General features: G+C 41.8%; 2 protein-coding genes and 4 non-coding genes across 12 annotated transcripts in view; 4 read left to right on the top strand and 2 right to left on the bottom strand.

Annotated features, from left to right (window-relative positions):
- Window positions 1–6050, bottom strand: part of LOC133966498 (LIM domain-binding protein 3-like) — a 33856-nt gene extending 27806 nt beyond the window's left edge. For 6 of the 7 annotated variants that reach the window (XR_009923954.1, XM_062401455.1, XM_062401457.1 and 3 more), the window contains exons 1-3: window positions 5734–6050; window positions 5561–5655; window positions 2632–2851 (exon numbers count right to left, since the gene is read on the bottom strand). Coding sequence is in view for 6 of the 7 variants with exons in the window: in XM_062401455.1 (XP_062257439.1) it covers window positions 2632–2727 (96 nt within the window). In the remaining variant the exon portion in view is untranslated. Of the gene's footprint in view, window positions 1–2631; window positions 2852–2990; window positions 3010–5560; window positions 5656–5733 lie in introns of those variants that run through there. The other variant, XM_062401456.1, reaches the window with a different exon arrangement.
- A 1315-nt stretch (window positions 6051–7365) lies between these two features.
- On the bottom strand, window positions 7366–18277 carry LOC133965805 (melanopsin-A-like). Its single transcript, XM_062400357.1, has 10 exons — window positions 18132–18277; window positions 16345–16478; window positions 14612–14815; window positions 14303–14474; window positions 13999–14175; window positions 13673–13780; window positions 12305–12500; window positions 12030–12194; window positions 11074–11130; window positions 7366–10893 (listed from the first exon to the last, which is right to left on the bottom strand). Exons 1-10 carry the CDS (start codon window positions 18266–18268, stop codon window positions 10717–10719), a joined length of 1527 nt encoding a protein of 508 aa, XP_062256341.1. The 5' UTR covers window positions 18269–18277; the 3' UTR covers window positions 7366–10716.
- On the top strand, window positions 16650–16723 carry trnat-ugu (transfer RNA threonine (anticodon UGU)). Its single transcript has one exon. It is a non-coding gene; the product is annotated as a tRNA-Thr (tRNA).
- A 164-nt stretch (window positions 18278–18441) lies between the features above and the next one.
- On the top strand, window positions 18442–18523 carry trnas-cga (transfer RNA serine (anticodon CGA)). The gene has a single exon. It is a non-coding gene; the product is annotated as a tRNA-Ser (tRNA).
- A 1400-nt stretch (window positions 18524–19923) lies between these two features.
- Window positions 19924–20005, top strand: trnas-cga (transfer RNA serine (anticodon CGA)). Its single transcript has one exon. It is a non-coding gene; the product is annotated as a tRNA-Ser (tRNA).
- Window positions 20006–22234: 2229 nt separating this feature from the next.
- Window positions 22235–22306, top strand: trnae-uuc (transfer RNA glutamic acid (anticodon UUC)). Its single transcript has one exon. It is a non-coding gene; the product is annotated as a tRNA-Glu (tRNA).
- Window positions 22307–27408: the final 5102 nt, after the last annotated feature.

The raw sequence follows: 27408 nt of genomic DNA, 5'->3' as shown, positions 1-27408 counted from the left end.
AAGCTGAACTGTAGATCAGTTTTTGAGACTCAGACGTTATTCAAAACCAGAGTTTATCTCCAATGTTCAACGGGAATCTTTTAAAATATCAAGAATTCTTCATAGTCAAGGAATTTCCATCGTGCCAATGATCTCCTCGGATTGTTTGGAATCAACATGTGATGTTTCATGACCAGTAAAAACATTCTCACTGTTAAACAGCTTCCGAGATGGCTGCATGGTGATGAAACAGGAACAGAGACAGGAACGAACAGAGGGAAGCTGCTCGTCAGCTGTTCCTGAATGACTGAACCTGCTGACAGTGTGTGTTTGTGTGTGTGTGTGTGTGTGTGTGTGTGTGTGTGTGGGTGTGTGTGTGAACAGCTGTTGGACATCATTGTGTCACTGAGGAGGAACAGACAACAATTTCTTATTCGTTGATTGCATTGATTACATCATTGATTGATTACTTATCAATACTATGGTTGTTTAACCTGAACAGCCACATCTGGAAGATCCTTAGACCTAAACCTGCTGTAAGTTCAGGCTCAGTGAGTTATCTTTTCATCAACTAAATTTCCCAGGGAAGTCTTGAACTGTTTTTATAATTATCAGGGAAGTTCAGCAGCTACATATATGATTTATAAACTGCACTTCAAATCAGAGATAAGAGGAAAGTCTCACAGAATCTAAGAAAATATGTTTCGTGTCTGAGGGTTTGAAGGGCGAGATGTGTGATGCAAATTGCAGCAATCAACCGCTGTATGTGTGTCTGTGTATGTGTCTGTGAGCCAATCTAACAGCACTGATTGTCTGTTGTTTTGAAATAAACTGTTATTTGATATTAAGCTCACATCTTTTGAACAAGGTCTCACCACCATTAATCATTTTCTTTGTTTACAGCGATGATGTCGGTTATAACTCAGATATCAAGCATTTTCTTTATGAATATGTCCGCTTTGAGGAAAAACGTGTTAATTTAGACACTTTTCCAGCCTGAACAGCTCACTCCACAGCTGAGAATTCATGTAGAGAGTATATTATATATTTCCTTGGTGTTTGAAAATGTCTGAGATGTGAATCATTAGGTGAGCCTCTCAGACACACTCAGACGACTTCACACCCTCTTCTCTGAGGATTGTCTTTTTCACAGAATCAAAGCTCTTCCAAAAATCAATGTCAGTTTTTAGGCTCCTCGCTCCTCAATCCCAGAAACATGTTTCCATCATCCTGCTCCTCCCCTGAGTGGAGGGGAAGTGGAGGCTTTTAAACAGTCTCCATGTTGTTTCGGCTGGACGAACATGCAGCCCACAAGGGATCCGAGGTCACAGTGAAGAGAAGACGCTTAAAACACCATCCATCCAGTCCACTCAGCATCTCATTCACATCATCCGCCTCCAAGGTCCTCCCGTGTTTCCTAAACTACGCACATGCTCATCCCCGATGAACCCTGATGACATCGCGGGGGGTCAAAGCCACATTAGGCTGCTCATATTTGTCTTTCTCCACTTGCTATGCATGGTCAACCACAGCGTAGGCAGAGCAGGCAACTGACTGGGGCCCCGAGCTGAGAGGGGACACACAACTGATCACGTTACTTAACAGAAATGATAATGACTTGTGTAGGGCCCCCAAGGTCCTTTTTGCCTAGGGCCCTCAAAGTCCCTTGAAACGTCCCTTTAGACGAATATACTATTTTGTTCATTTTTCAATCAAAGAACATTACACTTTTCCGTCATCCTGCTAAATACCAAATACAAATAGACATAGAGGGCTTGGGTTCTGGTAAATTAATTCCCTGGCAACATTCAGTCATTTAGCTGGAGCAGAATGAACCTCAAACCCAACAAGCAGCCGACAGAGAGAAGGTCAAAGGTCAAGGATCCCAGCATCCAGACAACAGTTGCAGGGAATTATCTGTGACTGAAGAAGTGCACGGTGAAGCAGAGGGAAGAGAAGTGTTTCCTCTCTTTTTATTCCTGCTCCGTCTATTCAGAGACGAAGCTGTGAAACCAACACCAGCTCCAGTTTTAGGCCCCGGCTCTGCTTTCGGCCTCCCTGACAAATCCTGGCAGCCGCCACGCCCTCTGGGGCTGACGGGGGCCGACAAGGGGCCACAGGGTTTAAAATCCACCACAAATCACAGCTTATTATCAAAATGAATCAAAAACACAGCAGGGTCAGATTTAAAGGACAACAGAGATCTTAAACTGGTTTCCAATCATTTCAATGAACAGACAGAGGTCTTTGAGTCTGATTTCCAGTTTCAGATGAATCAGAATGAATGAAAAACAACCGCAGACATCTCCTTAATAAATCATCGAGGTCCTACAAGTCTGTAAAATCTTATTTTCTAAAAACATGTGAACAAATATAACCATGTATACAAGAAGTTACATTATTTTTGCATCAGCTGGAAGAGACGACAGGAAATGAGGAGCAGAACATGCAGAAAAAGTTCCATTCAGAGAGTTTGAAATCCTGGTTTGTTCCCCCAGACGACCCACCTCGTTCTGTCTTCTTTCAAGATCCAGAGACACCTCGATATGAGCTGAATCTCTATTTCTGATTTTCTTACTGCACCAACAGATTCCATCACTTGTTTCTTCAGCAAATACATTGTTTAGTGTCAGTTTGTCAGCTGGTTCTTACCCTGGAGATGGTCAGCGGCATGTTGAAGTCCTTCCCTCCCTGCAGCCTGAAGCCCCAGGGGCCGGGGCCGGGCAGCGTCACATTGTAGGAGCTCATTCTTCCAGGTGAAACTTTAAAGATCCTCTGAAGCGGACGACGACAAATTGAACCAAACTTTTTGTTTTTTGTTAAACCACAGCAGCTGGAGGGACGGGAGCGAAGGGCCGGCGCCGAGTAGCCTCTGAAAGGAGACAGGTGAGAGGTGTGAGACACAAGAACTGACGTGACACTAAAAAACTGTGACCAACACACAAGCCCAAAAACTCAGAGAGAACGAGTCAGGGAAGAGGAAGAAGCAGAGAGAGGAGGAAGAAGAGGACCTGCCTGCTCAGACGAGCTGAAGTGACAGCCTAAGAATAGCCAGAGATAGCACTGTGTGGCATTGTGTGGGGGGGGAAGGGTGAGGCAGGGTGAGGTATGGCGTGGGGGGTCCGAGGGGAAAGGAGGGGGGGTTGGACTTATATGGCGTGAAAGGGGAACCCTGGTATGTCCGGCTCGCCGTGATTCACCGGGGCCAATATAGACCTAGCAGATTATTCTAGACACCCCCGCCCTCACCCACCCTCACCCCTCTAACGCCAAGGGTCTCCCTCGGATCCAATCAGGGGCGACGCCAGGAAACGTCTCATTACCTTTGTTGCGATAAAGCTGAAACAGAAAGGGCACGATTTAACTGTGTTCGATTCCTGAAAGGTCAATGGCAGATGGTTATTACGGCAAGGTCGCAGGTTCAAATCCTGCCACCACATATCACTACCGGAGTTGCCTTCAACCAAACCAGATCTGAGACCAACCAGATTCTTTTGTTTCAGGTTTATTTCCTTTTACTTTTTCATTCATCATCTATATTTTCCTGAATAATCAAAACATAATTTATGTAAATTCATGATCAGTTGCCCAGATGACAGATTCAAATGGTTTGTTGTCCCCTATTCAACAATCCAAAGCTTGGTATTTATGTTTCTTCAGCAATTCCCCCTGTGAGATATCTGATTGAACGATTTAACACACACTATACACAGACGTAGTGTTGCATGTCTCAAGTGATCAATCTTAATCTTGTGAACAGCAGGAAGTGTTCAGATCTGGTCCTGTACTAAGAATCTGGGCAGCAGGACGGAATCAAAACAAACGAATGAGGGAACGAGTCTGAAGTGTTTTAAACTATAAATCCTGTTAAATCACAGCATCACTAGTAGTTGTGAAAACCTTCTGAGGATGAGTCTAGTTTTATAATGTGAACGAGTGAGAACAGTCAGATCTGAGGCACGGTAACAGATGCACGTTGGGCTTTTATTTTGGCAGGTGATAACAACAGGTGAGGATTTCCCGACACACACACAGACAAAGACAAACAAACAAACACACACTGCTGAGTGGTCAGTATGTATGAGGTTTCAAGTGATGGCGACAGAAATATATTTCTCAATTTTATTTTTTATACTCGCCACCTTAATTTGATTATTGATGAATATACTTTGAACATTAAATTATGTCCAAGTCCCACCTGTTAACATGGAGAGGGCAGGATGTAAGCACTGATAGTATGTAACAAAGTACATATGTTTTTTTACTGTATAAAGATAAATCTGTTACGTATCTGTACTTTAAAGTAGATTTATTTTTCCAAGTACACATAAAATTAATTAGGAAGAGGCCCCCATACAGACACTGAGCAAGTACTTATATTTTTGATACTTAAAAGTATGTTCAAAAGCAAAAAATTACTTGATTTTACACAAGCAGAAGAGTTGATGAGTTACTTTTACTTAAAAAAACTGTAGCTATTTATTTGTACTCCCTCCAGCACTAGGTTTATGACCCATAGTACAGCCACCAGGGGGCGATCCAGATGTTTTGGCTTCACTTTTGGGAACGGTCATGTCGTCCATCTTTATGTATCCTGTGGGTTGAAGTCAGGACAGACACTGCCACTGTGTGGAAATAAACAGACATTTTAAATGTATTTAAGTAACAGAGGGACAGCCCAAGCTGCTGAGCCTCTTAAATCACCGGCTAAGTTTAGACACCTTTGTCACAGAGGAATCTGACAGAGACAACCTGGAGATGGTCCATGTCCCATCTGCTAATAATGAGGAGGCGGATTTATGACTGCAACCAGCCACCGGGGGGCGATCTAGATATTTTAGCTTCACTTTTAGGAGGCATCATGTCTTCGGTCTGTAACCTTCCTCCCTCCTCGTCGTTTTATTTACTGATCTGACCTTTGTCACAAGCAGCTCAATTAAGAAGCTGTTTAAAAAGACAAACTACTCACAAGAGCTCTGAGGTCAGAGCAGGTTTAATAATGCTAAAGGATCACACAATCACACACAAACACACACACATTTTCCTTTTCCACACTTTAATGATTTTGCCTGAGAGCTGTTTAACATGTTGATCCCATAATAACTATAATATGTTCAAAAGGAAATAGTCTTTGAACGCTGCAGTGAGCAGGAAGTAAATGTAAAGAAAAAACAATTACGTTTTAAAATGATAAATCTAAAAGTGTAAGATCACAGTGTTAATTATATGTGTTTATGTTTTGTATTAATGTTTATGTGCTTGAAGTTGTTTTCTCATCTGTTGACCTCTTTACTGCCGCTGTCCTTCCTGTTTTAGTCATTTCATTGATTATTATTTATGCTCCGTTTGTGCGTCTGTGTTTTGGTGTGTTAATATGTTTGTTCCATCGACCTGCTGATGAAAACTGTCCTGTATGACTGAATCTGACATGTTCACATGTTGGACACATGATCATTGTTCCTTTTAGATTAATAAACATAAAGATAAATTTATAAACCCTAATGTTACTGGTAGTTTAGGTTGAATGCCAGTGTTTGTAGTTGCTGTTGTTGAAGCTGAACGAACTGACTCTACTGTTCACCTGCTCTCAGGTGTGTCACCGCCCGCCTGCTCCTGCTGCCTCCCGCACTCCGCCGAGCAGCAGGGCCGCACCGTGCACAGAACCCAGCGAACACCCTGCAAATAAAATTAACCGAATAAGTTAAAGTTATGGAAACAGGTACACTTGATTTCCAGGCCTGGAGTCTAACTGACCAGCAGCAGATTCAGCGGAGGACAGCTCCCGGTGTGACCCGGCCTCCGGCGTTGGGAGCCGGGCGAGCGGTGCCACTTGTTGCCGGCTGGTGGGGATGATGGCGGGGCGGGTGGAGGGATTAGACCCGGACAGAGCAGCGGGACAGACGCCGACCGAGACGGTGTGGAAACGGGCAGAGAAGTGCAAACCTGCCGCTGAGTCTCTCACTGAAACTCCGTGAACAGTCTCACACCGAGGGGACTTTCTACGGCCCGTAGTCCGGGATCCTGCTCCGGTGCCCGGGCCGGGCAGAGCAGCAGGGCGGCCGGGAGGAGGAGGAGGGAGGCCGGGGGGAGGAGGAGCGGGAGGCCGGTGGATTTAATAGAGCTGGGTTTATATTTAAAGAGGCAGGAGCCAGTCAGAGACTGGAGGATAAAATTATAGATGTGTATAAAGATAAAACCAGGTTCATACCATATAATGTATATGAAGATAAAACCAGGTTCATACCATAGACAGTATATAATGATAAAACCAGGTTCATACCAACGACTGTATACACAAATATAACCAGGTTCATATCATAGAATGTATATAAAGTTAAAACCAGGTTCATATCATAGACTGTATATAAAGATAAAACCAGGTTCATACCATAGACTGTATATAAAGATAAAACCAGGTTCATACCAGGAATGTGTAGAAAGATAAAACCAGGTTCATACCATAGACTCTATACACAAATATAACCAGGTTCATACCATAGAATGTATATAAAGTTAAAACCAGGTTCATATCATAGACTGTATATAAAGATAAAACCACGTTCATACCATAACATATATACACAAATATAACCAGGTTCATACCATAGAAGGTATATAAAGATAAAACCATAGAATGTATATAAAGATACAACCAGGTTCATACCATAGATTGTATATAAAGATATAACCAGGTTGATACCATAGAATGTATATAAAGATATAACCAGGTTCATACCATTGACTGTATATGAAGATAAAACCAGGTTCATATCATAGACTGTATATAAAGATAAAACCAGGTTCATACCATGAATGTGAAGAAAGATAATACCAGGTTCATACCATATACTGTGTACACAAATATAACCAGGTTCATACCATAGAATGTATATGAAGATAAAACCAGGTTCATATCATGAATGTATAGAAAGTAGAAATTAAATAGAAATGTTGAGAAAAATGTCAAAATGTCACTTAGTTGTTTTATTTATTTTTTTGTACTGATATGTACGGTGAGTGAGAGAACGTCAAACAAGTTGAAATGACGAGAACAAAGTTCAAATATATCATAGTTTGATTTTATCTGAGAATTTCTTTTAAAAAACAGTTAAAATGTCGAAAAAAATGTGAAAAGTTGAGAATAAAGGCAAACAATTTTAAATATAGTGAGATAATTATAAATCAGTAATATAATTTTTTGTCTGGGGAAATAACTCAGAGTCTAGAAAAACTCTCACTGATACATCTGTGACCTATTTCAACCTATGATTTCAACGTGATATTGAGTTTTTCAACTGAAAAAGATATTTCATATAAATAGTTTAAACTGAACAAATGTTTGGACCACCCGCAAAAATTCTTTGACACAAATGAAGAGGTACACACTGAATAATAGATATTTATTTAGAAAAATAAATAAGACCAACAGGAGTGACAAATCATCCATAAATCCTCTTTCCATTCTCAAACGTCAACCCTTCTGGAACGGAAATTTCAATACACAAGAACTACTATATCAAACACCTGCATATATATTCAGTATTATTACTACACTGTTGTGCGGTGTGGAGATTTACTGCATTATACTGCTGATTTACCATATACTGCACTTTCTGCCATCACACTCTAGCAGAAAATATTAGGAAAATATGCAGAGGTTGAGGTTTGTGTTGCTAACAGGATGGAAGTGAATATACATTTATAAATCAAAGCCATCAGCGCAGAATATGTAATCTGATTCTCTATCCCTCAGGCTTTAAACTACAACAATGTATTTACGCTAAAGCAGCTATTCTTGATAAGGTTAGCTGGTGGTATAATTCAGCTAATTGAACAGTTTATTGTAGTTTAGCTAAAGTGAAAACATTTGAGCTGTATGTAAACTAAAGGTTAACTCACAGGCCAGTTGAAGACATTTGGGTAATGTTGCCTTTCAGTGTAGGTTAGTTCTATATTAGCCAGTTTAGTCTTTACCAACAAAGCTTGTTTGGTTTGGCAAAAAATTGCTGAGTTGGTGTAGCTAACAGTTAAGCTGCTAATATATTTGGTTTTAGCTTGTATTCGAGCTAAAGCAGCTAATCTTAATCAATGTAATAGGTTAGCTAACAATGTGTTGTAGTGTGGCTATAATGTAAAAAGCTTTTAGCTTAAGGTAGGCTAAAGCTAAACTAACTGACCAGTTTAAGACATTTTGACTAACGTTGCCTCACAGATTATTTTAGTTCTACGTTCACCAGTTTAGTCTTTACCCACAAAGCGTAGCCAACAGTTTATCCGCTGAAATATATGGTTTTAGCCTGTATTTAAGCTAAAGCAGCTAATCTCGATTACATGTTATAGTTTAGCTAATTAAAGTTTGTTGTAGTTTAGATTTAACGTAAAGAGGTTTTAAGCTAAAGGCAAACTAGTTAATGGAATAGACCAGTTTAAGACATTTTGAGTAACGTTGCCTCAGATTAATAATTGATAATTTAGTCTTTAGTTTAGTCTTGGGCCCCACAGATGGTTTTGTGAAGCCTTAATTTGGATTATCTATAGCTAATATTACAACACTTTAACAGCCCAGTTAGCATCTACAACATATTAGTAATGTTAGCTAAATACTAGCTTAGCCACTAGGCACACTAGCATGGCTCAGATGGTGAACAGTCTGACGTTGCAGCTTTTTATCGGTTAAGACTACTACAATCTTTAGTTTTAGTTTTGTTGAGGCTTTGTTGACTCGTTGCATTGATGGCAATCTGTCATGAGAGGAAATCTGTATGTGTTTTGTGAAAACATTCAATTAGATTGTTAGGGAATGTTCGTGAACTCCACACAGACCAACAGGTAAGATTTGCTTTTCAAGAGCCACTTTACAATCAACACCAATATCCCCTTTAACCGCCGGTACGAATACCAACAACATCACAATCACATTCCACTAAATCAACATTCAGCAAAATATACAATTCAAAGATGCAAATAGGAAAATGAAATAAAGAAAAGGGAGATAAAAACGAGCTGAACAACACCAGAACACGGGGACTTTTTGAAAACCATTAAAAATAACTTGTTTCTTAACAAAAGTGCATTTGCAGGCCTCAGGGCTTCCAGCATGAGGGGATTTGAGTAAGAAAGATAACTGCCATTTTGGAAAATCCTACTGATTGTCCCTGTACCTAAATATTATCCAAATCTGATATCAGATGGAAACACTTTCATGGGTCTAGGACATTTTCAGCCTGGATCAGCACAAAGACCGGAGGCAAGAATTTAGCTTAGCTCCATAAAGTGGAAAAACACCCAAATAATGGCAGAAGGATTCCAAAAAATATAAGGTTTCCCCTCAAAAAGTGTATCTCAGTACTTGACTCTGGCAGCAATGATCCTTAAAAACTAGCTGTAATTGAATACTTCCCTTTTACCAGGATCATTTATCGGCAGGAAGAAGGCTCAAAACAAGATGTTTATCCTTATCGTTTTTGGTCACGCTTTGGTTTGAGAATGTTCGTGTATAGTTTGGTACATTTGTCTGTAAACTCCATTCTGTGCTTTCCACGAACTGCCTAAATACTGATAAATACTGATGATGAGCCCTAACTGAAGTGTTTATCGCAACTACGAAATATAAACTATAAAAACAATTTAAGAAGCGGCTCAGACCTCCTGCTCTTCAGGACAAAACTAATGTCCTGGTAGAATAAATTCCCAATTTATCTGTGCTCTTGTGTCTGTAGTTTCAGAGAGAGTCAAAGAAAGAAACTACCATCCACACTCTTTAAAGACACAGTGTTTTTCTTTAACTCACATTTATGTTTAACTAACAGCGAACCCCTGTCACATCACTCTGCAGATAACTGAGTTGGAAAAAACACAACAGAAGATTTCAATCCAAAGCAACAGACAATACAAATACAAACAGAAAAATCGCAAAAATGTGCTGCTTAAAAATCTCAACACACATTAATTCATATTAACACTTTTCTTTTTCTTAAAACTTGAGAACACTCTCGCTGGAGGGAAACGAGGAACTCGTCTAAATAGAACAAAACATGAAACATGACGAGTCGTTATTTAAACATTACGAATCAGGGACAAGAAATGAGGAGCAGGAAAACTATTTTCTTTCGGTTAAAGATTACGTTTAAGAAATAAAAGAAACACTATCAGATATAAATTTGTCTTCAGTTGTATAATAAGCAGTTTCAAATTAAATAAACTGTGTCTCACTTCAGGGGCCGCGTCCTTCTGTGTATGTTATACTTTAGATACTTGTATCAAAGTAGCTCATAAAAGCTTTAGTAGATACAGTTCATATTTCAGTGACTTAGATGCACACAAAATTACAATTTAGGTAAACCTAATATCGATTCTGGCTTTTGCGGCATTGCATTATGTAACTTTCTGGGTCTGGTTCAACAATTTCCATCAAGCAAGCGAGCAAGTGAAAGAAGCTAATTTCACGTCTATCGCGCCTTTTACCTTTTTCATATTTGTTCTAAATTCACCAATATGGGGCACTTGTAAAGGAAGGAAGTGTGTTCCAGCTTAAGGTGTTATGTTGCTCTATAATGCATGAATTGTTATTCAGATTTCTCAGCCTCAGTATAAGTTGTGGTTGAAACATAAATCAAAAAATAAATTATGGTTTTGTGTGCGTCTTAGTTTCAGATGTGTTTGAACTCTACGTTTCCAGATATGTGACTGGACGTGAGCTGATGTGGTGGCTGCAGCTGATTGGCTGCTGGAGTCAGTCTACCCGTGCCCTGCCCCCCTGTTGCTGTTGTTGTTGTAGTTGTTTGTTTTGGTGCGTGCGTTGCGTGAACCATTCCGTCCAATGGGAAGGAAGGGGCTGGTCTCTGAGGTGACGACGATGCTCGGGATTCGACTGAGCGTGCCTCTTGTGACGTGTCCGTCTGCGTAATCTCCGCTCTGTGACACAGGAAAATTGATTGTTATAGCACCAACGATTAGATGGATTGGATTTTAATGCAGCCAGCCACCAGGGGGCAATCCAGATGTTTTGGCTTCAGTTCTAGAAGCTGTCATGTCAAAATCTGTGTCTTAATTTGATAATGTGTCTAATGATTCAGGCTGCTGTCTAATACTCACATTTGGGACGCTGCTGCGTTCACCGACTCCTGTCTTTGAGAAATCTGTGTCGTAGGACTAGACAATAAAAAAATAAAAATATATAAGCTCACAATGATAAACGTCCTCCTCAAGAACACCTACCATCACACAGAGAAAGTGCAGTATTACTAAATCATATTTTATGCCTTTTAAAATGAAATGTCAGAATTCAGTCAATGATTAAGATCTAAAAGAGGATTTTCTGGTCCGAGCAAAAAATTGCATTGAGCAGATTAAAGAGTTAAAAAAAAAAGAGCAGCAGATTAAAAGATACGCTTTCACTGCCTCAACTAACCCACAAAATGACCCAGAATCCTCCTCAGGTGACCCCTCACATCCTCATCCCTGACTGAGTGTTACGTTAATAATCTGCATGACGGGTAAAAGGCCTCCTGACACAGTCTGTGAGGGTCCCGCTGTGGAGATCTGCTGTCTAATCCTTCTCCTTCTGTTTTCACACTGTCTGAAGGTCGACCAGGACAAACTCAGCAAAAAGTCGGATACAAGATTTAAACTTTTCAATATAAGTTGTTACACACTTCCCCGTCCAGCTCCCAGTAAACCCAGCACCAGTCAATCCTCTTGACAAACTGTCTCTCTGATTAGCATTTGTAACATTCACTGTAAAGACGAACGACACGTCTCTTAGTTCCCGTTAAAGTTTCCTGCATCTGTGAGGCTAAATTATCCTGGATACGGGATGAGCTGTCAATCATGACGTCTCAGCCCCTACGTTGATTTATTTAGTTTGATCCACGTCCAATCTGCTTACATGGAGGAGGTGAGGTTTATGGCCCTAACTAAGATGGTTTGGCTTCACTTTTGGGAGTTGTCATGTCGCCCATCATTATTTACAGTCTATGTTTGTACCATTCTTGAGACGAGAGATCAACAATTAAATTGAGTGAATTGATTGACAGGTAGGAGGGGTTTACCTTCTCGAAGATGCCCGAGTCGTTGCTCTTCAACTTGGACTTGAAGCTGGACGAGGGTGTGAAGTCGGGCAGTTCGGTGGTGTCTCTGCTGATTTCACAGGAGACCTGGCGGCTGGCTGGTCTGGAGCCCATACTGGACAGATCAGCCTCTGTGTCTGTCATACCCTGCATGGAAAAACACACTTTGACGTACACACACACCGTATAGTATCTCCTCTCTCTCTGTTGCACATCACTGAACATGCTTTCACAGCCTGTAACAGGTAGGAGCTTACCGATTCGCTGTCGGACACAGAGGAGAGGCGGACCTTGCCGATGCTGTGCTGTCTGAAGTGACTGCTGATGTCGGAGGACTGGCTGGTCACAGTGGAGCGACGCGTCGACACAAAGCTGCTGCTGGACGAGCGGATGTCACGAGGATGAACACAGAGCAAGACACCGAGGAACGGGATGTACTTAGCCAGCGCAACCCTGGAGAGAGAGAGAGAGAGGGATAGAGAGAGAGAGAGAGAGAGAGAGAAAGAGAAAGAGAGAGAGAGAGAGAGAGATGCAACGTCACCTGTTGGTTTGTGAGCTACTGTTCGGAAGCCCCTGTTTGACATGGGCACCAGCTGTCAATCACAATGATGTATTCACCCCCCAATACACCAGGTGCTCAACCACATCGGCAGAGAGCACCTTCCGCCTGGTGAACAAGGCATTACAGGACAGTTCTATCCATCTAGAGCCTGGAGCGTGGAACACACACTTACTCTGACATGTGAACTATTTTATCTATGTCTCTTTTATAACTTTAAGTATTGTTCAGATGCATTTGTGTTGATCTTCACAGACGCATAAATTCTTCCTTTAAACGAGCTATGTGTATGTTGCTAAGTAGCCATTGTGTATGAAATGCTGTTTACTTATTAATCAATAACGAGCTCATCATCAAACGTCATTCCTCTACTTGTCGAGTCGTCTCCAGCGACTAAAAGCACATTGTCGTTGTATAAAACAGTTATATAAGCTGTCTTCTTTTGATCCTGCAGCTTTCAAATCTCTTAACAATCAAGGTCAGGTGTCCTGCATTAAACCGTTTAAATCTCCTGTGTGTGTGTGGGGGGGGTGTCTGCTTTGCAGCCCAGTTAACATTCAGGTTAACTGAGCAGCGATTAGTTGGAGCCGGACGTTGTAGAGCACTTAAAGCAGTGGGGCTCTCTCTGATTGGATCGATCCTGGATGAGCGGCGGCGGCGGCTCACTGGGCTGCAGTCAGGTTTAAGGCACCAGTCAAATATGCAGAGAGTCAAACTGATGCTTTAACATTCAGGCTTCTTAAAGGTAGTGACGTGTTGGTATTTAGAGAAAAAAAGAGAAATAAGTAGAGTATCGACATTTTTTGTAAATAGTGAGGAGGGTCCACTCAGGAAAATGGTTATAAGCGTTTTACATTTCTATAATTTTTAGATTATTAGACATAAACATTAGATAGTTTAGAAATAAATTAAAATGTACAGGCCCATTAAATAGATTTTTTCTCTTAACTAATTATTTTTCTTGTATAAATACACTTGGAAATTGGCTCGTTCGATTATTTGTTGCCATTCGAAGCTGCCAATCACAACTCACACAGTGAGATGTAACCTTTACACAGTGTGTTACCTGTACTTGGGGTGTGTAATGGCGTAGATGATGGGGTTGTGGATGGCGGAGGCCTTGGCGATGACGGCGGGCACAGAGTGCATGTAGGGAGTCAACATGTCGGCGTATCTGCAGCAGGAAACAGAACAAACTCAGCAAGATGTGCTTTTGATGGTTGAAAATGTGCCTCTGAGCTTCAGCATCTTATTCCCGTCCTCCTAGGCTTCTCTCTGAGGCTTTTTTCACCAAGTTCCGAAACTCATTGGCAACAAATCGGATAACTGTTTTAAAATGTAAGAGGGATTTTATCTGATTTTTCTTGCATCAGCCTGTGGGTCGTGTTTTACCCGAAGAAAGCGGTGAGGGCAGCGGCGGAGTACGGCGACCATGAGATGACGTAGAGCAGGATGACGATCAGGGCGATCTTCGCCATCTTCCACTCGTTCTGCAACCGATGGAAACTCTTCACAGAGTCACGTCCGCTGCTGTGACTGTGAGTGCTGCCGTGAAACTTCCCCACGGCCCTGCACACGTAGACACACACACACACACACACACACACACACACACAGTAACATTTACATTTAGGACCACCATAACCTACATTTTTTAAATTAGAACACAGGGCAGAAATAACACACAAACACTGACTGGTTTGTGTTGCGTATGGCACGGAAGATGAAGAAGTAGCAGTAGATGATGATGAAGAGCGGCAGGAAGAAGACGAAGATGAAAAGCAGCATGGTGTACGCTCGCACCGACGGCGTAAAGGTCATGTAGTCCCAGGAACAGGAAGTCAGCAGACCCTCCGGGACATAAGCGCCTTACAGACGAGACAGAGACAGAAGTAACTAGTAACTGTAACTGAATAACAGAACATGTGTGTGTGTGTGTGTGTGTGTGTGTGTGTGTGTGTGTGTGTGTATATGTGTGTGTGTGTGTGTGTGTGGGTGTCCTCACTCCAGCCAAAGAATGGCGGCAGGCTCCAGCCCAAAGAATAGAGCCATGCTGCCCCAAGTACGATTAGGGCCCGCTTCCGTGACAATACGCCAATGGAGGTCAGAGGCCTCGTGATGACGAAGTAGCGGTCGATGGCGATCACCGTCAGCGTGATCATGGAGCAGATTCCAAAGAGGGCGCCACAAAAGGCGTACAGCTCGCAGCCTGCAGACGAAGATGAAGACATCACGTTTTACAAAACTCAATCTGAGCTTCTGTGGAGCATTTAGACTCCAATCCTTGAAGAAACGTTAATCACTACCAGTTGAAAAGATAGAACGAGGTCCCAGCACTCAAACTGTGGATTAATGACCAGATCAATACTCTGCACTTTAAAGGGCTTTGTTAGAGACTTGCACAGTTAATTGAGGTCTGAAAGGCTGACGTTCACTCAATGAAACACTTCTGAGAGAATTAAACCTGCCAGGAAGGATTAAACGAGGGAGAAGAGAGGAGACGAGAGACAGACAGATGTGGCTTTTGGGGCTTATACCGGTAATAGGAAGTAAAAAATTTAAAGGAGACATATTCTGCTCATACCCAGGTTGATAATTTCAATTAGTGTTATGACTGTACAATGTTTATGTGCTCTAATGTTCAGAAAACACATCAGTGTCCTCAGACTGTCCTTCGCTGCAGCTCCTCTTTTCAGACTCTGTCAAAAACACTTGGTTTTGGCTCATGTTTCTTTAGGACCCCACCTCCTCATAGCCCAGTGTGCTCTGATTGGCCAGCTGACCATCTTTGCGCTGATTGGTCAACAACTGCTAGCGCGTGTAAGAAATGTCGGTCAGAGAAGCTACTACATGTGTGTTTTGCAAATGTGGGGCATCTTGATGTCATGATGACAATAAATAACTAAAAATAAAACACAAATACAAAGAAATATATATAGAACATGAACAAAGAAAACAAACATTATAATATTTTCTGCACAGTTTGTTCTGTAAAATCAAAGTTTTCTTATCTCTCAACATAAGCGCAGATATGTAATATATGTTTAATTCTGATATCAGTTGATAAATCGGTTGGACTCTTCATCGTGTGATTTTTTCACATCAGTGTCTCACTTTAAATTCATCTGATAAAAAACGTTCTCCTGCTCCAGCTCTGCTCGTCCTGCTCTTACTTCTCTTTCCACTTTGGGGAATTAAAAACCTGGCGAGCCGTCATATTAAAATGACCTCGGAGCGAAGAGGATTCACTCCAATGCAAACACCTCGCTTCTTCTGTCTGAGCTGAAATTCAATAAATTCTCACTCTAAGGCCTAGAAATGAAAAACTGATCTGAAAGAGTCAAAGCAGTGAGAGAAGAGGAAGGTGAGGATCATGGTGGATTTATACTGTACTCAGTTAAGACATGTTTTGAAAAGCAGAGGAGAGACAGATATTTAAGCCACATAATAAATCTTATATTTCTTTTAAATCGCTGCAGTTCCCTAAACTCCAGCTCCTGTAAAATACACTTAAATGTATTACTTCTGGTTTTGAAAGTGGAGCCTGGCCTCTGGTTCAAATTCGCTGTGTAATCTACAGGTGGAACATTTCATCTGGACGATGAATCAGCCTCAAATCTCTTTTAAGTAGAGGATGCATGAACATCTAAACCCTGTCTCCTCCATTATAGCCTATGGGTCACGGAGCAAACTAAACGTTTTTTCTGTGATGTCCTGAGAGTGAGTGCAGTCAGGTACCTTTCTCTCCGAAGATCCACCTCTTGTGCATGCTGGTGGTGAAGAAGGTGGGCGTCTGAGTGATGCACATCAGCAGGTCTGTGATCGCCAGGTTAATGATGAACATATTGGCCGGTGTCCTCAGACTGCGACTCCTGCAGCACACACACACACACAGAAACACATTAACACAACTGATGCTGGGTTTTTATACAAATCCAGATGTTTGAAAAGGTCTGAGTTCTGTTGCAGTAGAAAGCAAGTATGTAAATTGTCAGAATATCTTGGTCCAAGTGAATTTCTTACAAAACATACATATAGGCAAAAGCGCTGTGGCTTAGCTGGTCAAAGCACCGGTCTTGTAAACAGGAGATCCTGGGTTCAAATCCCAGCAGTGCCTCAGTAAATCCTTCCATCGGTGGAAGGATGTTACATGAGCCAAGAAAACTCTCTTCACTTGCATTGTTGATCTTTGAATGTTTTCTAAATTTATCTTGTGATCAATAAGGCATCTATCTGAAGATGTTTTTCTTTAAAGGGACATCGTGTACAAATTGTCCAACTGTTGAATTCTTATTTTGTAGAACTCGCTCCTGTTGTAAACATTGGGAAACTACACTCATGTTGGACTGAGCACAAACTGGACGCTACAGTGATGAGCTGTCACCTCCTGGGGTTCAAAGTAGCATTAGGAATCAGGCCAAGCTGCAGTTGGCTGGTGAGCATGTTAACTTCAGCTACACATACGTCTTTGAAATCACATCAAAAGTCGTATTTTTCTTCTTCTTGGCTCATTTAGACTAAATTAAACCCCAAAAACTGCCACATTAACCTCAGGTTGAAGTGACATATGGTTTTTGACAGCACCATGGAACCGACCTGACAACTGAGACATGACGTCTGTTTTAGAGGCAAAGAGCCTCCATGGAAAAATCACTTCAGTCCTACAATTACTCCCATGATCGATGGAACATCCATCATGGTCTGATTCTAACGAAGGATCAATACCTGCCCCACAAAGGCTCTGATCGATAAGTGGATCGCTCTCGTCTTTAAGTGCTGAAGCTTCTTCAAAAGAGTCGGGAGAAGTGGCCACTCTGTGTTTCAGATAAAGACGTTTGTCTGTGCTGTGATGAAAGATAAAAGTCAGACTGTGTGGTCGATGAATCGTCACGGGTTCCTGATCCTCTGCTTATCACAGCAGGAGGAGACTCGTCACCCTCGACTCTGATTAATGCTCCGTCTGCTTCTTAACGAGAAACGTGACAGTCCATCACATCCCACCAGACCTTCCTCTGAGTCTCCAGGTGGAGAAACTGCAGCGCCGGTCAATTATTTCAACTTCAAACATCGGGCTGAGACAAAGATTCTCCTGTCAGCCACGCTCCTTTTATTTCAGCTCCAGCAAATCAACTGAACTGACAAGTGTCATCATGTGCAGACCTTTCAAAGAGCAAAACTTTTTTTAAACAAAACTGAGCTGTTTTCTGATAATTACGACCTTTGTTTCATCTCTTACTCAATAGATGAGTTGAACGCATCTGCAAAATATCGTAAGTGCATACAGAATGTAAATTACTTTTGTCATTACTTGTTTACATGATCCAGCAGAGGGCGCTCACTTTCATCATGACCTTAAGTAAGCTAGCGATTGAGAATCCAAGTGTTTTTGTAATTTTTTTATTAATCTGGTACCAAAGAACAAATACTTAACTGTTTTTCATACTCTTCTCAATATTGAACAATATAGGAAAGATCCAAAATCGGCCTTGAATTTAAACTGATCCATTTTGAGGAGGCCGTCCTACCTGCTGAAGGCGTAAATGACCAGGAAGTTTCCCACCATGCCTGTGATGCCAATGGCGAGGATGACAGAGCCAATGGTGTAGTGGGCGTGGTCAGGAACGTCCACGGTGGGATAGGGGTACGAGTGCTTGGGCACCATTGCCACCTGGGAGACAAAACGGAGAATTGACGATTCTGTGAGTTGTGTTTCCTGCTCGAATAACGAACCTTCAGTTAAACAAACATTTTCTCAGACTGAACTCAGACTTAGCAACATTTATATTAAAACCAGTGCACCTTAATTACAATGACATCAATAATAGTAAGGCATGTGTCATGGTGGCCGAGAGGTTAAGGCGTTGGACTCGAAATCCAATGGGGTTTCCCCGCACAGGTTCGAATCCTGTTCATGACGATTTGTCTTGCAGTTGGGGTCCAGCTATGATTGGTTTAGCTACTTTGGAAATGTTAAATACAACTGTGGATATCATGTTGGTTCCCGGATTCAAATTAAAGATAAATTATAAAGTATATATATATCAAACATAGCATTGAGGTTTAATTATTCAGAGGAAGACAACGTTTGGGTTTAAAGCTTGAACCTGCTGCCATGGAAGACTGATCGCTGTTTTAGGAATTTGCTGAAACTTTCTATCAACAACATTATTGTTCCACACTGAATAAACTCACATTCATTTCACTAATCACCAACCACCAGCTTTAATTCCTTTTTAAGTCTAATGTCTCTAATGAGCCTCCTCTCCTCACGTCTCACATCTCTTCACCCCGTCTCCCCGTTGCCATGTTAACAGCATTAATTCCTCCATCGCCCTCTGAAAAACATCAGGCACATTTAATCAGAGACCGGGGGTCACTCAGAGGATCAGCCGCTTTAATATGACTGGAGTTTTCATAAGAATTGCTTAAATAACGAACGCACCCTGGTTTCACACCTGCATGAGCTCTCCACCCACACTGAAGCTCTATGTGAGAACAAACGTCTGAGTCAGTTCCTTTAAAACACTTCAAACTCTGAAGCTGCAGAATCAGGAACACGACTCAAATCAGTTTCTCTATCAGCACGTTCTGTTATTTCCAAAACGTCTTATCTGTTATATTATTAGATTGTAATTTATTCCTTGGGGAGTTTTAATTGAATGATTCTATCTCACCCCTGCAGGTTAACCATGAACATCACTCTGCGGGGGGGGGGGCTGTACATCAGGAATGAGAACTCAAGCTCAAGTCGTATAAATGTTTCTCTGCTTGCTGCCATGGTTCCACAGTTTGGTTACTGTAAATGGCACAATGAATGTTCATGACAGCCGTGATTTAAATCAAGACAAACAACTTAACGCGCCCCATCCAGCCAATCAGAGCGCAGCGTCCCGTGGATCCGGATGGATGCGAGCGCTCCTGTGATGTTAATGCTTCGCGTCTCCTGCGCCGACCCGTGAAACAAGATCAAATGTTGAACACACGAGTCACATCCAGAGTGATTTGGTTTAAATGTGTGTTTGAGAGTCTTGTGCTCAGATCTCGACAGTCAGCGCTGAGAGGAAGAAAAAAGAAGAGAGAGACGAGTGAAGGACGTGTTGACAGTGATGGAGTCGGGCATGTTGTGACAGCTGACAGTGACGCTGAGGAAGCAGGCGACGAATACGTTCAAGGACACGTTCACCTGGACGCAGCCTTCACAAGCACAAAACTCACACATCACTGTGGTTTGGTGTGAGAGTCGGTTCATCAATAAACAATCAATAGACTAGAGCAGTGGACCTTCATGATCATGACAGCAGTTACAGACCTATAAGTGTCATGGTGGCCGAGAGGTTAAGGCGTTGGACTCGAAATCCAATGGGGTTTCCCCACACAGGTTCGAATCCTGTTCATGACGATTTGTCTTACAGTTAAATACCAGTTTGGGACCAGTTCCATTCATCTGTCTACTGGACCTCTGTTTCAGGCAGAAACATTTGATTTGGAACATTTATTGTTATGGTATCAATGATAAAAACAGAATAAACTAACGGCACCCTGGTGACTGGCTGCAGTATAGAGCTCAACAGTGTGAAACAAGTAAGAATCCTTTTCATTTTCAGGATAGAGATTTAGATTTTCACCCTTAATATTTTAACCATCCACGGTAGACTCAGCACAAGCTATGAGACTCTAAAATTATGTTATATTTTCCTGTAGAAGCCAAGAGTCTGTATGATATGTTAGCAGATGGGACATTGACTAAACTAAAACATGTTATTTCATTTTATGCATACATCTTCAGTGTTTATTCCATGAAACTGAAAATAGTTTTCATATCGGCAAACATACATGTAGATACTTAAAATGGCTGCGAGAGGCTCATATCGATAGAATCTTATCCACCAATTGATTAACTGGTTGGACTTCATACTAGTTATTAATGATTAAATCCAGTATCAAAAGTAGGTCATAAAGCCTTTTTGTGTTTCAGTGAGAAAAAAATCATTATCCGAATATTTTCCAACACGTTAGCCGTGACTGTTTTTGTGTATTTTCTTTTGGCCGCGAGGTCACACATCTCTCAGGACATTAACTCGGGCAGCGCGGCCTGTCACAAAGGATTCAGCGTTTCAGCTGCAACCACCACTGCTGCGTTTGACTCGGAGAGGATCTGTCTGATCATTAGGAGCAGTCTGTCTCCTCCGCTCACATCCCTGACGGATCCAGTCAACGGCTTTTCACCTCGTTTCTCCTCTTGCCTCTTTTCTTCTGGGTATCACAGACATAAAACAAGTGTTTTGGACAATTTATCAAATTGGTGTCTGCGCTGGGATTTTTCAGGTCACAAAAGTCCCATCTGATGATTGTTGTGAATTTGCGTAAAATTTGTTGGAATTGCGATAGGTGCTCCGGAAACATCAGAAAGAGACGATGTCTTGTAGAAAGCTGAGGACTGACAAGTTGTGAGACAGGTGAAGTGGACTCAGAGAGACGATGACGCGGCTACTGTCACATTCAAGGAGCTTTCGGCTCTGAGGACGGGATGATGCTGACGGATGCATGTCGGCTGTCACTGCTGCCTGATGCCTCAGCTGAGTCCTTAAGGACCATGTGATGTGCTGATGACCCTGTGACCTCAGAGTGACAGAAGTCTGATGAGGCCGATGATATATCTTTGCAGGAGGAATAGTTTCCTCCTGAGGACAAATCAAAATATTCTCTTCACTCACACGGATCTCTCCAGACTGTCAAACACCCAGATGACAGGAAGGAGGAGGTTTAATACGTCTTGCTCCAAACCTGCCATTTCTGCACTGATGCTCTCGAGGCCCATGTGTGAATTCCTTGTTTGGATGTAATCGCCTGCGTCTCTGAACACAAGCTAATTACTGACTATTGAGAACTGAGACATGTTCAGCTTCACATGTAAATTAGGTCTGTGACTTTCCTGAAAGGTTGTTTTTTCTCATTACCCTCGTTTTATCACGTTGAATCAAGGAGCTACAAACATGTCTGTGGGCGAAGTGTGTGCGTTTGTGTTTGTGTATGTGTATGTGTTATGTATTCTCTTTAGGGCGGCTGTGGCTCAGGGGCTAGAGCGGCTGTTCTCTAACCAGAAGGTCGGCGATTAGATCTCAGTCCCCAGCCACATGGTGAAGTGTCCATGGGCTAGATACTGAACATAGATGCAGCGTATGAATGTGTTTGTGTGTGTGTGTAAAACTCTATTTTTCACACATGGTCACACAGTCACATAATCGTGATTCAGTTAAAGGGGCTATACGTAAATCTTTCTCTATCGCTGAACATGGTTTCTTAAAGGTGTTGGTGATGTCTGCTCACCATCAGTAAAATGCTGTGTTTACATGCCAAGAGGTCGATATGTAGCGATAACTACATATAACATAATATAAGCTGTGTTCCAATTCATGGGAACAATAAACACTGAACTGAAATGAAGCGGTTTATTCTATGTCAGCTACTTGGAGTAGATGCAGTTTGGCCTTCTTCATAGCAAACTAATAATGTCCCAATGACTTCTGGGATAGGTTCTTATCAGTTTTGGATACTGACATATGTTGATAAACTGTTATTCTCAGTCACTCAGTCCCGTCTTTTGGTTTCGGGCAACAATAGGTAGTAGTCCCATATGGTCTAGCGGTTAGGATTCCTGGTTTTCACCCAGGCGGCCCGGGTTCGACTCCCGGTATGGGAACTATGTGTTTTGAGAGGCGATGGACTAGTTGCAGAAACTTGGACTCTGGGCAGAAAAGGTCTCTGGTTCGACTCCACGGACAAACCTAGATTGATCTGTCCAAAGATTCTCCCTACCCTGTCTAGTGCCCTTGAGCAAGGCACCTTACTCCCCCGACATCTGCTTCCCGGGCGCCGTACATGGCTGCTCACCTATGTTTTGGGTCAAAAGCAGAGGTTAAATTTCTCTACCTGCATGAGTGTGCCTGTGCATGTCTGTGCATGTGTTTGGGACTAATAAATGCATCTTAATCTTAATCTTAATCTTGATAAAGCAACACCATGAAACTGAAAAGCACAGTAAGGTTTAAAAGGTTTTGTACCACTGCTATAAAAGTCTGATGGTAACGACTCATTTCTCATTTCGTGAACATGAAAAAAAAAAACGAATTGTGTTTCGTGCTAAAGTTTCAGCAGCAGAGTGACCCCTCCTCCACCTTTGTCAGATCCCTCAGCTTGAAAACACTTTGTGCTGCAGCTCAGGCTCTTTCCTCTCCTCCTGCTCATCACTTCAGGGTCAGAGATGTTTGGGTCGTGCACACTCAGCGTTAAGAGGATGCACCCACAGATTCTCAGAGACGTTCAGGTCAGGAGGGAAAGAATCCTGCACTCACACTTTTTTTTACTTAATTATCACACAATTCCCGGAAAAGTAAAGACATAACAAGAAGTAACACGAAGACATAACAAGCTGATAAATTCAGACAAACAAAATCCTTGCTTTTCTTACTTAACGACTTTGTTATCTCATTAACTCAGAATAACAAACCAGGGTTTTCTAAGATTAGAGATAATTATCTGGTTAATTCAGACAAACAAAGCAGATTCTTTGGTCATGACAGCTTCTTAAATTCTTTAGATACTTTCATGTTAGATCATCTTTATATACATATAGGTTTATAGCCTATGTCATGACTGACGACACCATCTATCTATCAAGGGGGCAATAAGGCTTCACTTTTTCCCGCTGTCATATCGTCCAATTGGCCGAATATTCTGGAGCCTGGAAATTTGATTCCTGGCTTCATCGCTGGAAGCAACTGATGAGCTTGTTAACAACCAGCCATGAATATGTGACATGTGTGAAACTGTAGTGATAAAGTTTTATTTATTTCATCACGTCGTATAAAATCCTTTTTCCCCTCTCGTGCCAACATGCAGTGAATGCATCATTAGTTGCATTGTGTGGGCGTCAGAAGCCGATGAAAAGTGAACTGGATATAAAGTGGATCAGTGTTTTCAGCTGGCAGGAATCCATTATTATATAAATTATTTAACACGATTACACCGTGTACCTATGTGATGAGCAGCTGACCCACATTACTCTCACACTGTAATTACAGTTGTGTCTGAATCTCTTCGGATATAATTAGATTTTCTCCAGCTGTACATTATCAATTCCTTCTCTGCTCTATCAGCGTCTCATTGTGAAGCTGTGTGGGTTCAACTCGAGGCTCGTGGTCTAAGGTTTGGACAGAAGATGACGAGGGGGGGTCTTTGTTTTTGGTTCAGCTCATAAATTCTAACGAAGGAAACCTTTTGTAAAGAATCAGGCTTTAACTCAAGGAAATATGGTCACCATAGTGATTGTATATCTAGCGATGCAGCCAGCGGAGATGCAGTTAGTCTCAGGAAAGAAGCCGAGGGACAATCTGTGGTTGACGCCCTGTCCTCATCAATGTGGATCATATACCCAACGAACGTTTCACTGTGGGGAGGCAGCTCGTCGGGGCAGCTCCAGGGGAACCAGGGTTAGTTGGCCAATCAGCTTTCACTTGAGTCAACAGGCAGCAGGAGAGAAACTAATGGAAGAGGAGAGAGATAGAAAAGAGACAGAGGCACAGATAGAGAGGGAGAGAGAGAGAGAGAGAGAGAGAGAGAGAGAGAGAGGCTGAGCTGAGACGAGACAATTTGAGATGTTTTTGATTTTATGTTGGTGTCAGTTTAATAAATTAACGACATTTGCCACACACTGCTCATCAGAAACCACTTTCTTCTTCTTCCTCTCCTGAAGCCAGACAATCCTACAAACGTCCTCTCTTCAAATCTAAGCTGCTCCCTCCGTCCTTACTCCCACAGCTGAACTTGGTAAACCTGCTGTAAATCTGCTTCCTTCTAAGCGGAGACCTTCTCTGTCTGGTTTCCATCTTTATGATGTGTTGCAGCAGCATTAAATCCAGGGAGACATTTGTCTGTTAATCTACGTCCCAAACTGAAGCTTTCCTTTTTGTAGATATTGTTTGTTTACTGCAGCCGATAGTGTCTGTGATGCCCCCTAGTGGCAGACTCGACAGTAACCAGCTCAACATGAAAACCACGATGGCGGCCTGCTCTCTGCTGTGGAGGACGTCTCGCCTCCACCATCGTCGAAAGATCTAACTGATTTCTTTCATACGTAGCATATAAAGGTTTAAGGCCAGACCTGAAGGCTGTAGTTCATGTTCAGTGGGGACTTATTCCGAATAAAGACAACATCAGAAACAAATGACAAATGCATCATTGAGCAGTATCGACAGAAACGGACCTGGCACCACTCCCATGTCCTGTGGAGATGAGGGTCAACCCCCCCGCTGCTTTAATGGCAGAGAAACGTGCTCGATAAGAACATTTAGGTTTCGTTATTTTGAGAGAATGTGTAGAAAAGCAGAACGTTTCCTTTCGGAAGAACTCGGTCACACTCGGTTACTGTAGTTAAACTGTCACAAGGTTGATGGAAGAAACACTCATACATGGACAACACACATCCACGTAACCTTTACACTCCTGCATGATCCTGATACAAATAAGCATAAACAAGTACACAAAGTGGAGCAGTCTACACACACACACACACACACACACACAGGTGCAGCCAATGTATTATAAGAGGATCAGACGACGTCAAACTGTGAAGAAAATCTGTGGAGAAAATTAAAATCATAGGCTTGATGTGGCATAAATCCTGAGTGTGTGTGTGTTTGTGTTTGTGTATGTGTGTGTGAGTGCGTGTGCATGTCTACCCAAAATTACGAGGGCCAATTTTGGTTTAATGCCATCAATGTGAGGTCAGTCCTCACTTTTTAAAAGAGCTGTTTGAGGGCACGACCTGCTTTTTAAGGGTTAGAATCAGGTTTCAGGGTTTTAGTTGTGATGGTTAAGGGACTGGGGAAGGTATCGTGTCAATAAGTGTCCCCACAACTACAGAGAGACAAGTATGTCTGTGTGTGTGTGACCTCAAGAGTCAGGAAATTTCGTTTTTAATTTCAAATTTTAAATTAAAACGTATCATGGGGTGAATAACAACTAAACGCTGTCCTACAGGAGACAAGGGACTGTTAAAAACGCTGCTCGTCATTTCCACTGAAGAGAAACATCAGCTTAGCCGCTGAGCTCATTCAGAAGAAAACCATTATATGATTATATTATATTTAGCATTATACACAAGTCCAGAAATCAAACACTCCAAAGAAAGAAATCTTGGAATTCAGAACTGTCACTATATTTGAAGATATTTGAGATCATGAAACAGCTGTTTACATGTGAAGGGAAAATGTTGTTGCTGCAAAAAGAAAAGTGTGTATTTGCGTTCACGTCTGCTCCGATGATAAATTACGCCCTGAAGATGACATTGAATTATGGAAGACTTCATTATGTACTTTACATTTAATTCTTGATCAGATATTTAACAATGTTATTCACACTTTGTTCTTCAAATAAAAAAGTTATTAATCATTTATTGTCATTTAATTGTCATTTATTTTATGGCTTGTATTACACTGAAACTACAGACACCAGTAATTGAATCAAAGACGCCCTAACTACAAAATAATACAAAATAATATCTGATTTAACAAACCAGAGAAAACGCTGCTTCACTGGAACTGAACCAGTTTGTCTTTCGCTGGATTAAATGATCATACTGAGCTTTAACGAGTTACAGCTGTGACTCTGAGACCAGGAGAAGAAAATCATCAACATGGCTGCTTCGGATTTAACAGTGAGACGGAGCGTGTTCACGTATTCACATCCGATTCAGTGGCTGAGCAGAGAGAGGTGGTGGAGTGTGTGTGTGTGTGTGTGAGTGTGTGAGTGTGTGTGTGTGTGTGTGTGTGTGTGTCCTCTTTCATCAGTCAGCCTAGAAACCTTCCCACGCCAGAGCCGACTGAACTTCTGCATCACATGACAACCATCGACATCTACCCTGTGAGTGAGTGTGTGTGTGTGTGTGTGTGTGTGTGTCTCTCTCTTATGCAACAGTCATTACAGAAGTGATTCAGGTCAGGCTCTGTTCCTCACACTGATCAATACCCTCACACCAAAAGCAGATGCAACAGGTTCGAGTCCTCGTTTGTCCACTGGTCAGTGAAGTATCTTAAATCTGACGTATGACACACACACACATACACACACATATACACACACATACGGTTCATCACTTCATCACTTCATCTTCCTCATCTGTTCCCTTTGTTGCCTCGAACAAACAACCTCACTGGCACCTTTGTTGTCTTTCCATCATCATTTGCTTTTATTATGTAATGCTTTTGTGTATGTCTGCTTGTGTGTTTGTATGTGTTTGTTTTTGTGTATGTGTGTGTGTGTCTCAATCTACAGTGGCCTTGAAACCTCAATGAATTGAAACATTAGAAAACAATTCACAAAGAATCAAAACATAAGCAATTTCAAAAAACACACACAACAGATACACACGACGCAATCAAACAGACAAACATGCTCTAGAGACACACAACGCAATCAAACAGAAAAACACCCTGCAGATACACACGATGCAATCAAACAGACAATCACGCTGAAGATACACACAATGCAATCAAACAGAAAAACACACAGCAGATACACACAACAAAATCAAACAGACCTTGACACTGCAGATACACAGAACGCAATCAAACAGGCAAACACACTGCAGATACACACATCAAAATCAAACAGACCTGGACACTGCAGATTAATCACAACACAATCAAACAGACCATCACACTGCAGATACACACAACATCACACACATCTAGCTGCATAACATTTCTGTTTTGTGTTGTGTGTATTTACAACAAGAAAATAATT

Source organism: Platichthys flesus, chromosome 12 (genome assembly GCF_949316205.1).
Source record: "Platichthys flesus chromosome 12, fPlaFle2.1, whole genome shotgun sequence".
NCBI classification, from domain to species: Eukaryota; Metazoa; Chordata; class Actinopteri; order Pleuronectiformes; family Pleuronectidae; genus Platichthys; species Platichthys flesus.
The sequence above is the reverse complement of the archived record's forward strand: the minus strand, read 5'-3'. Positions and strand labels throughout refer to the sequence as shown.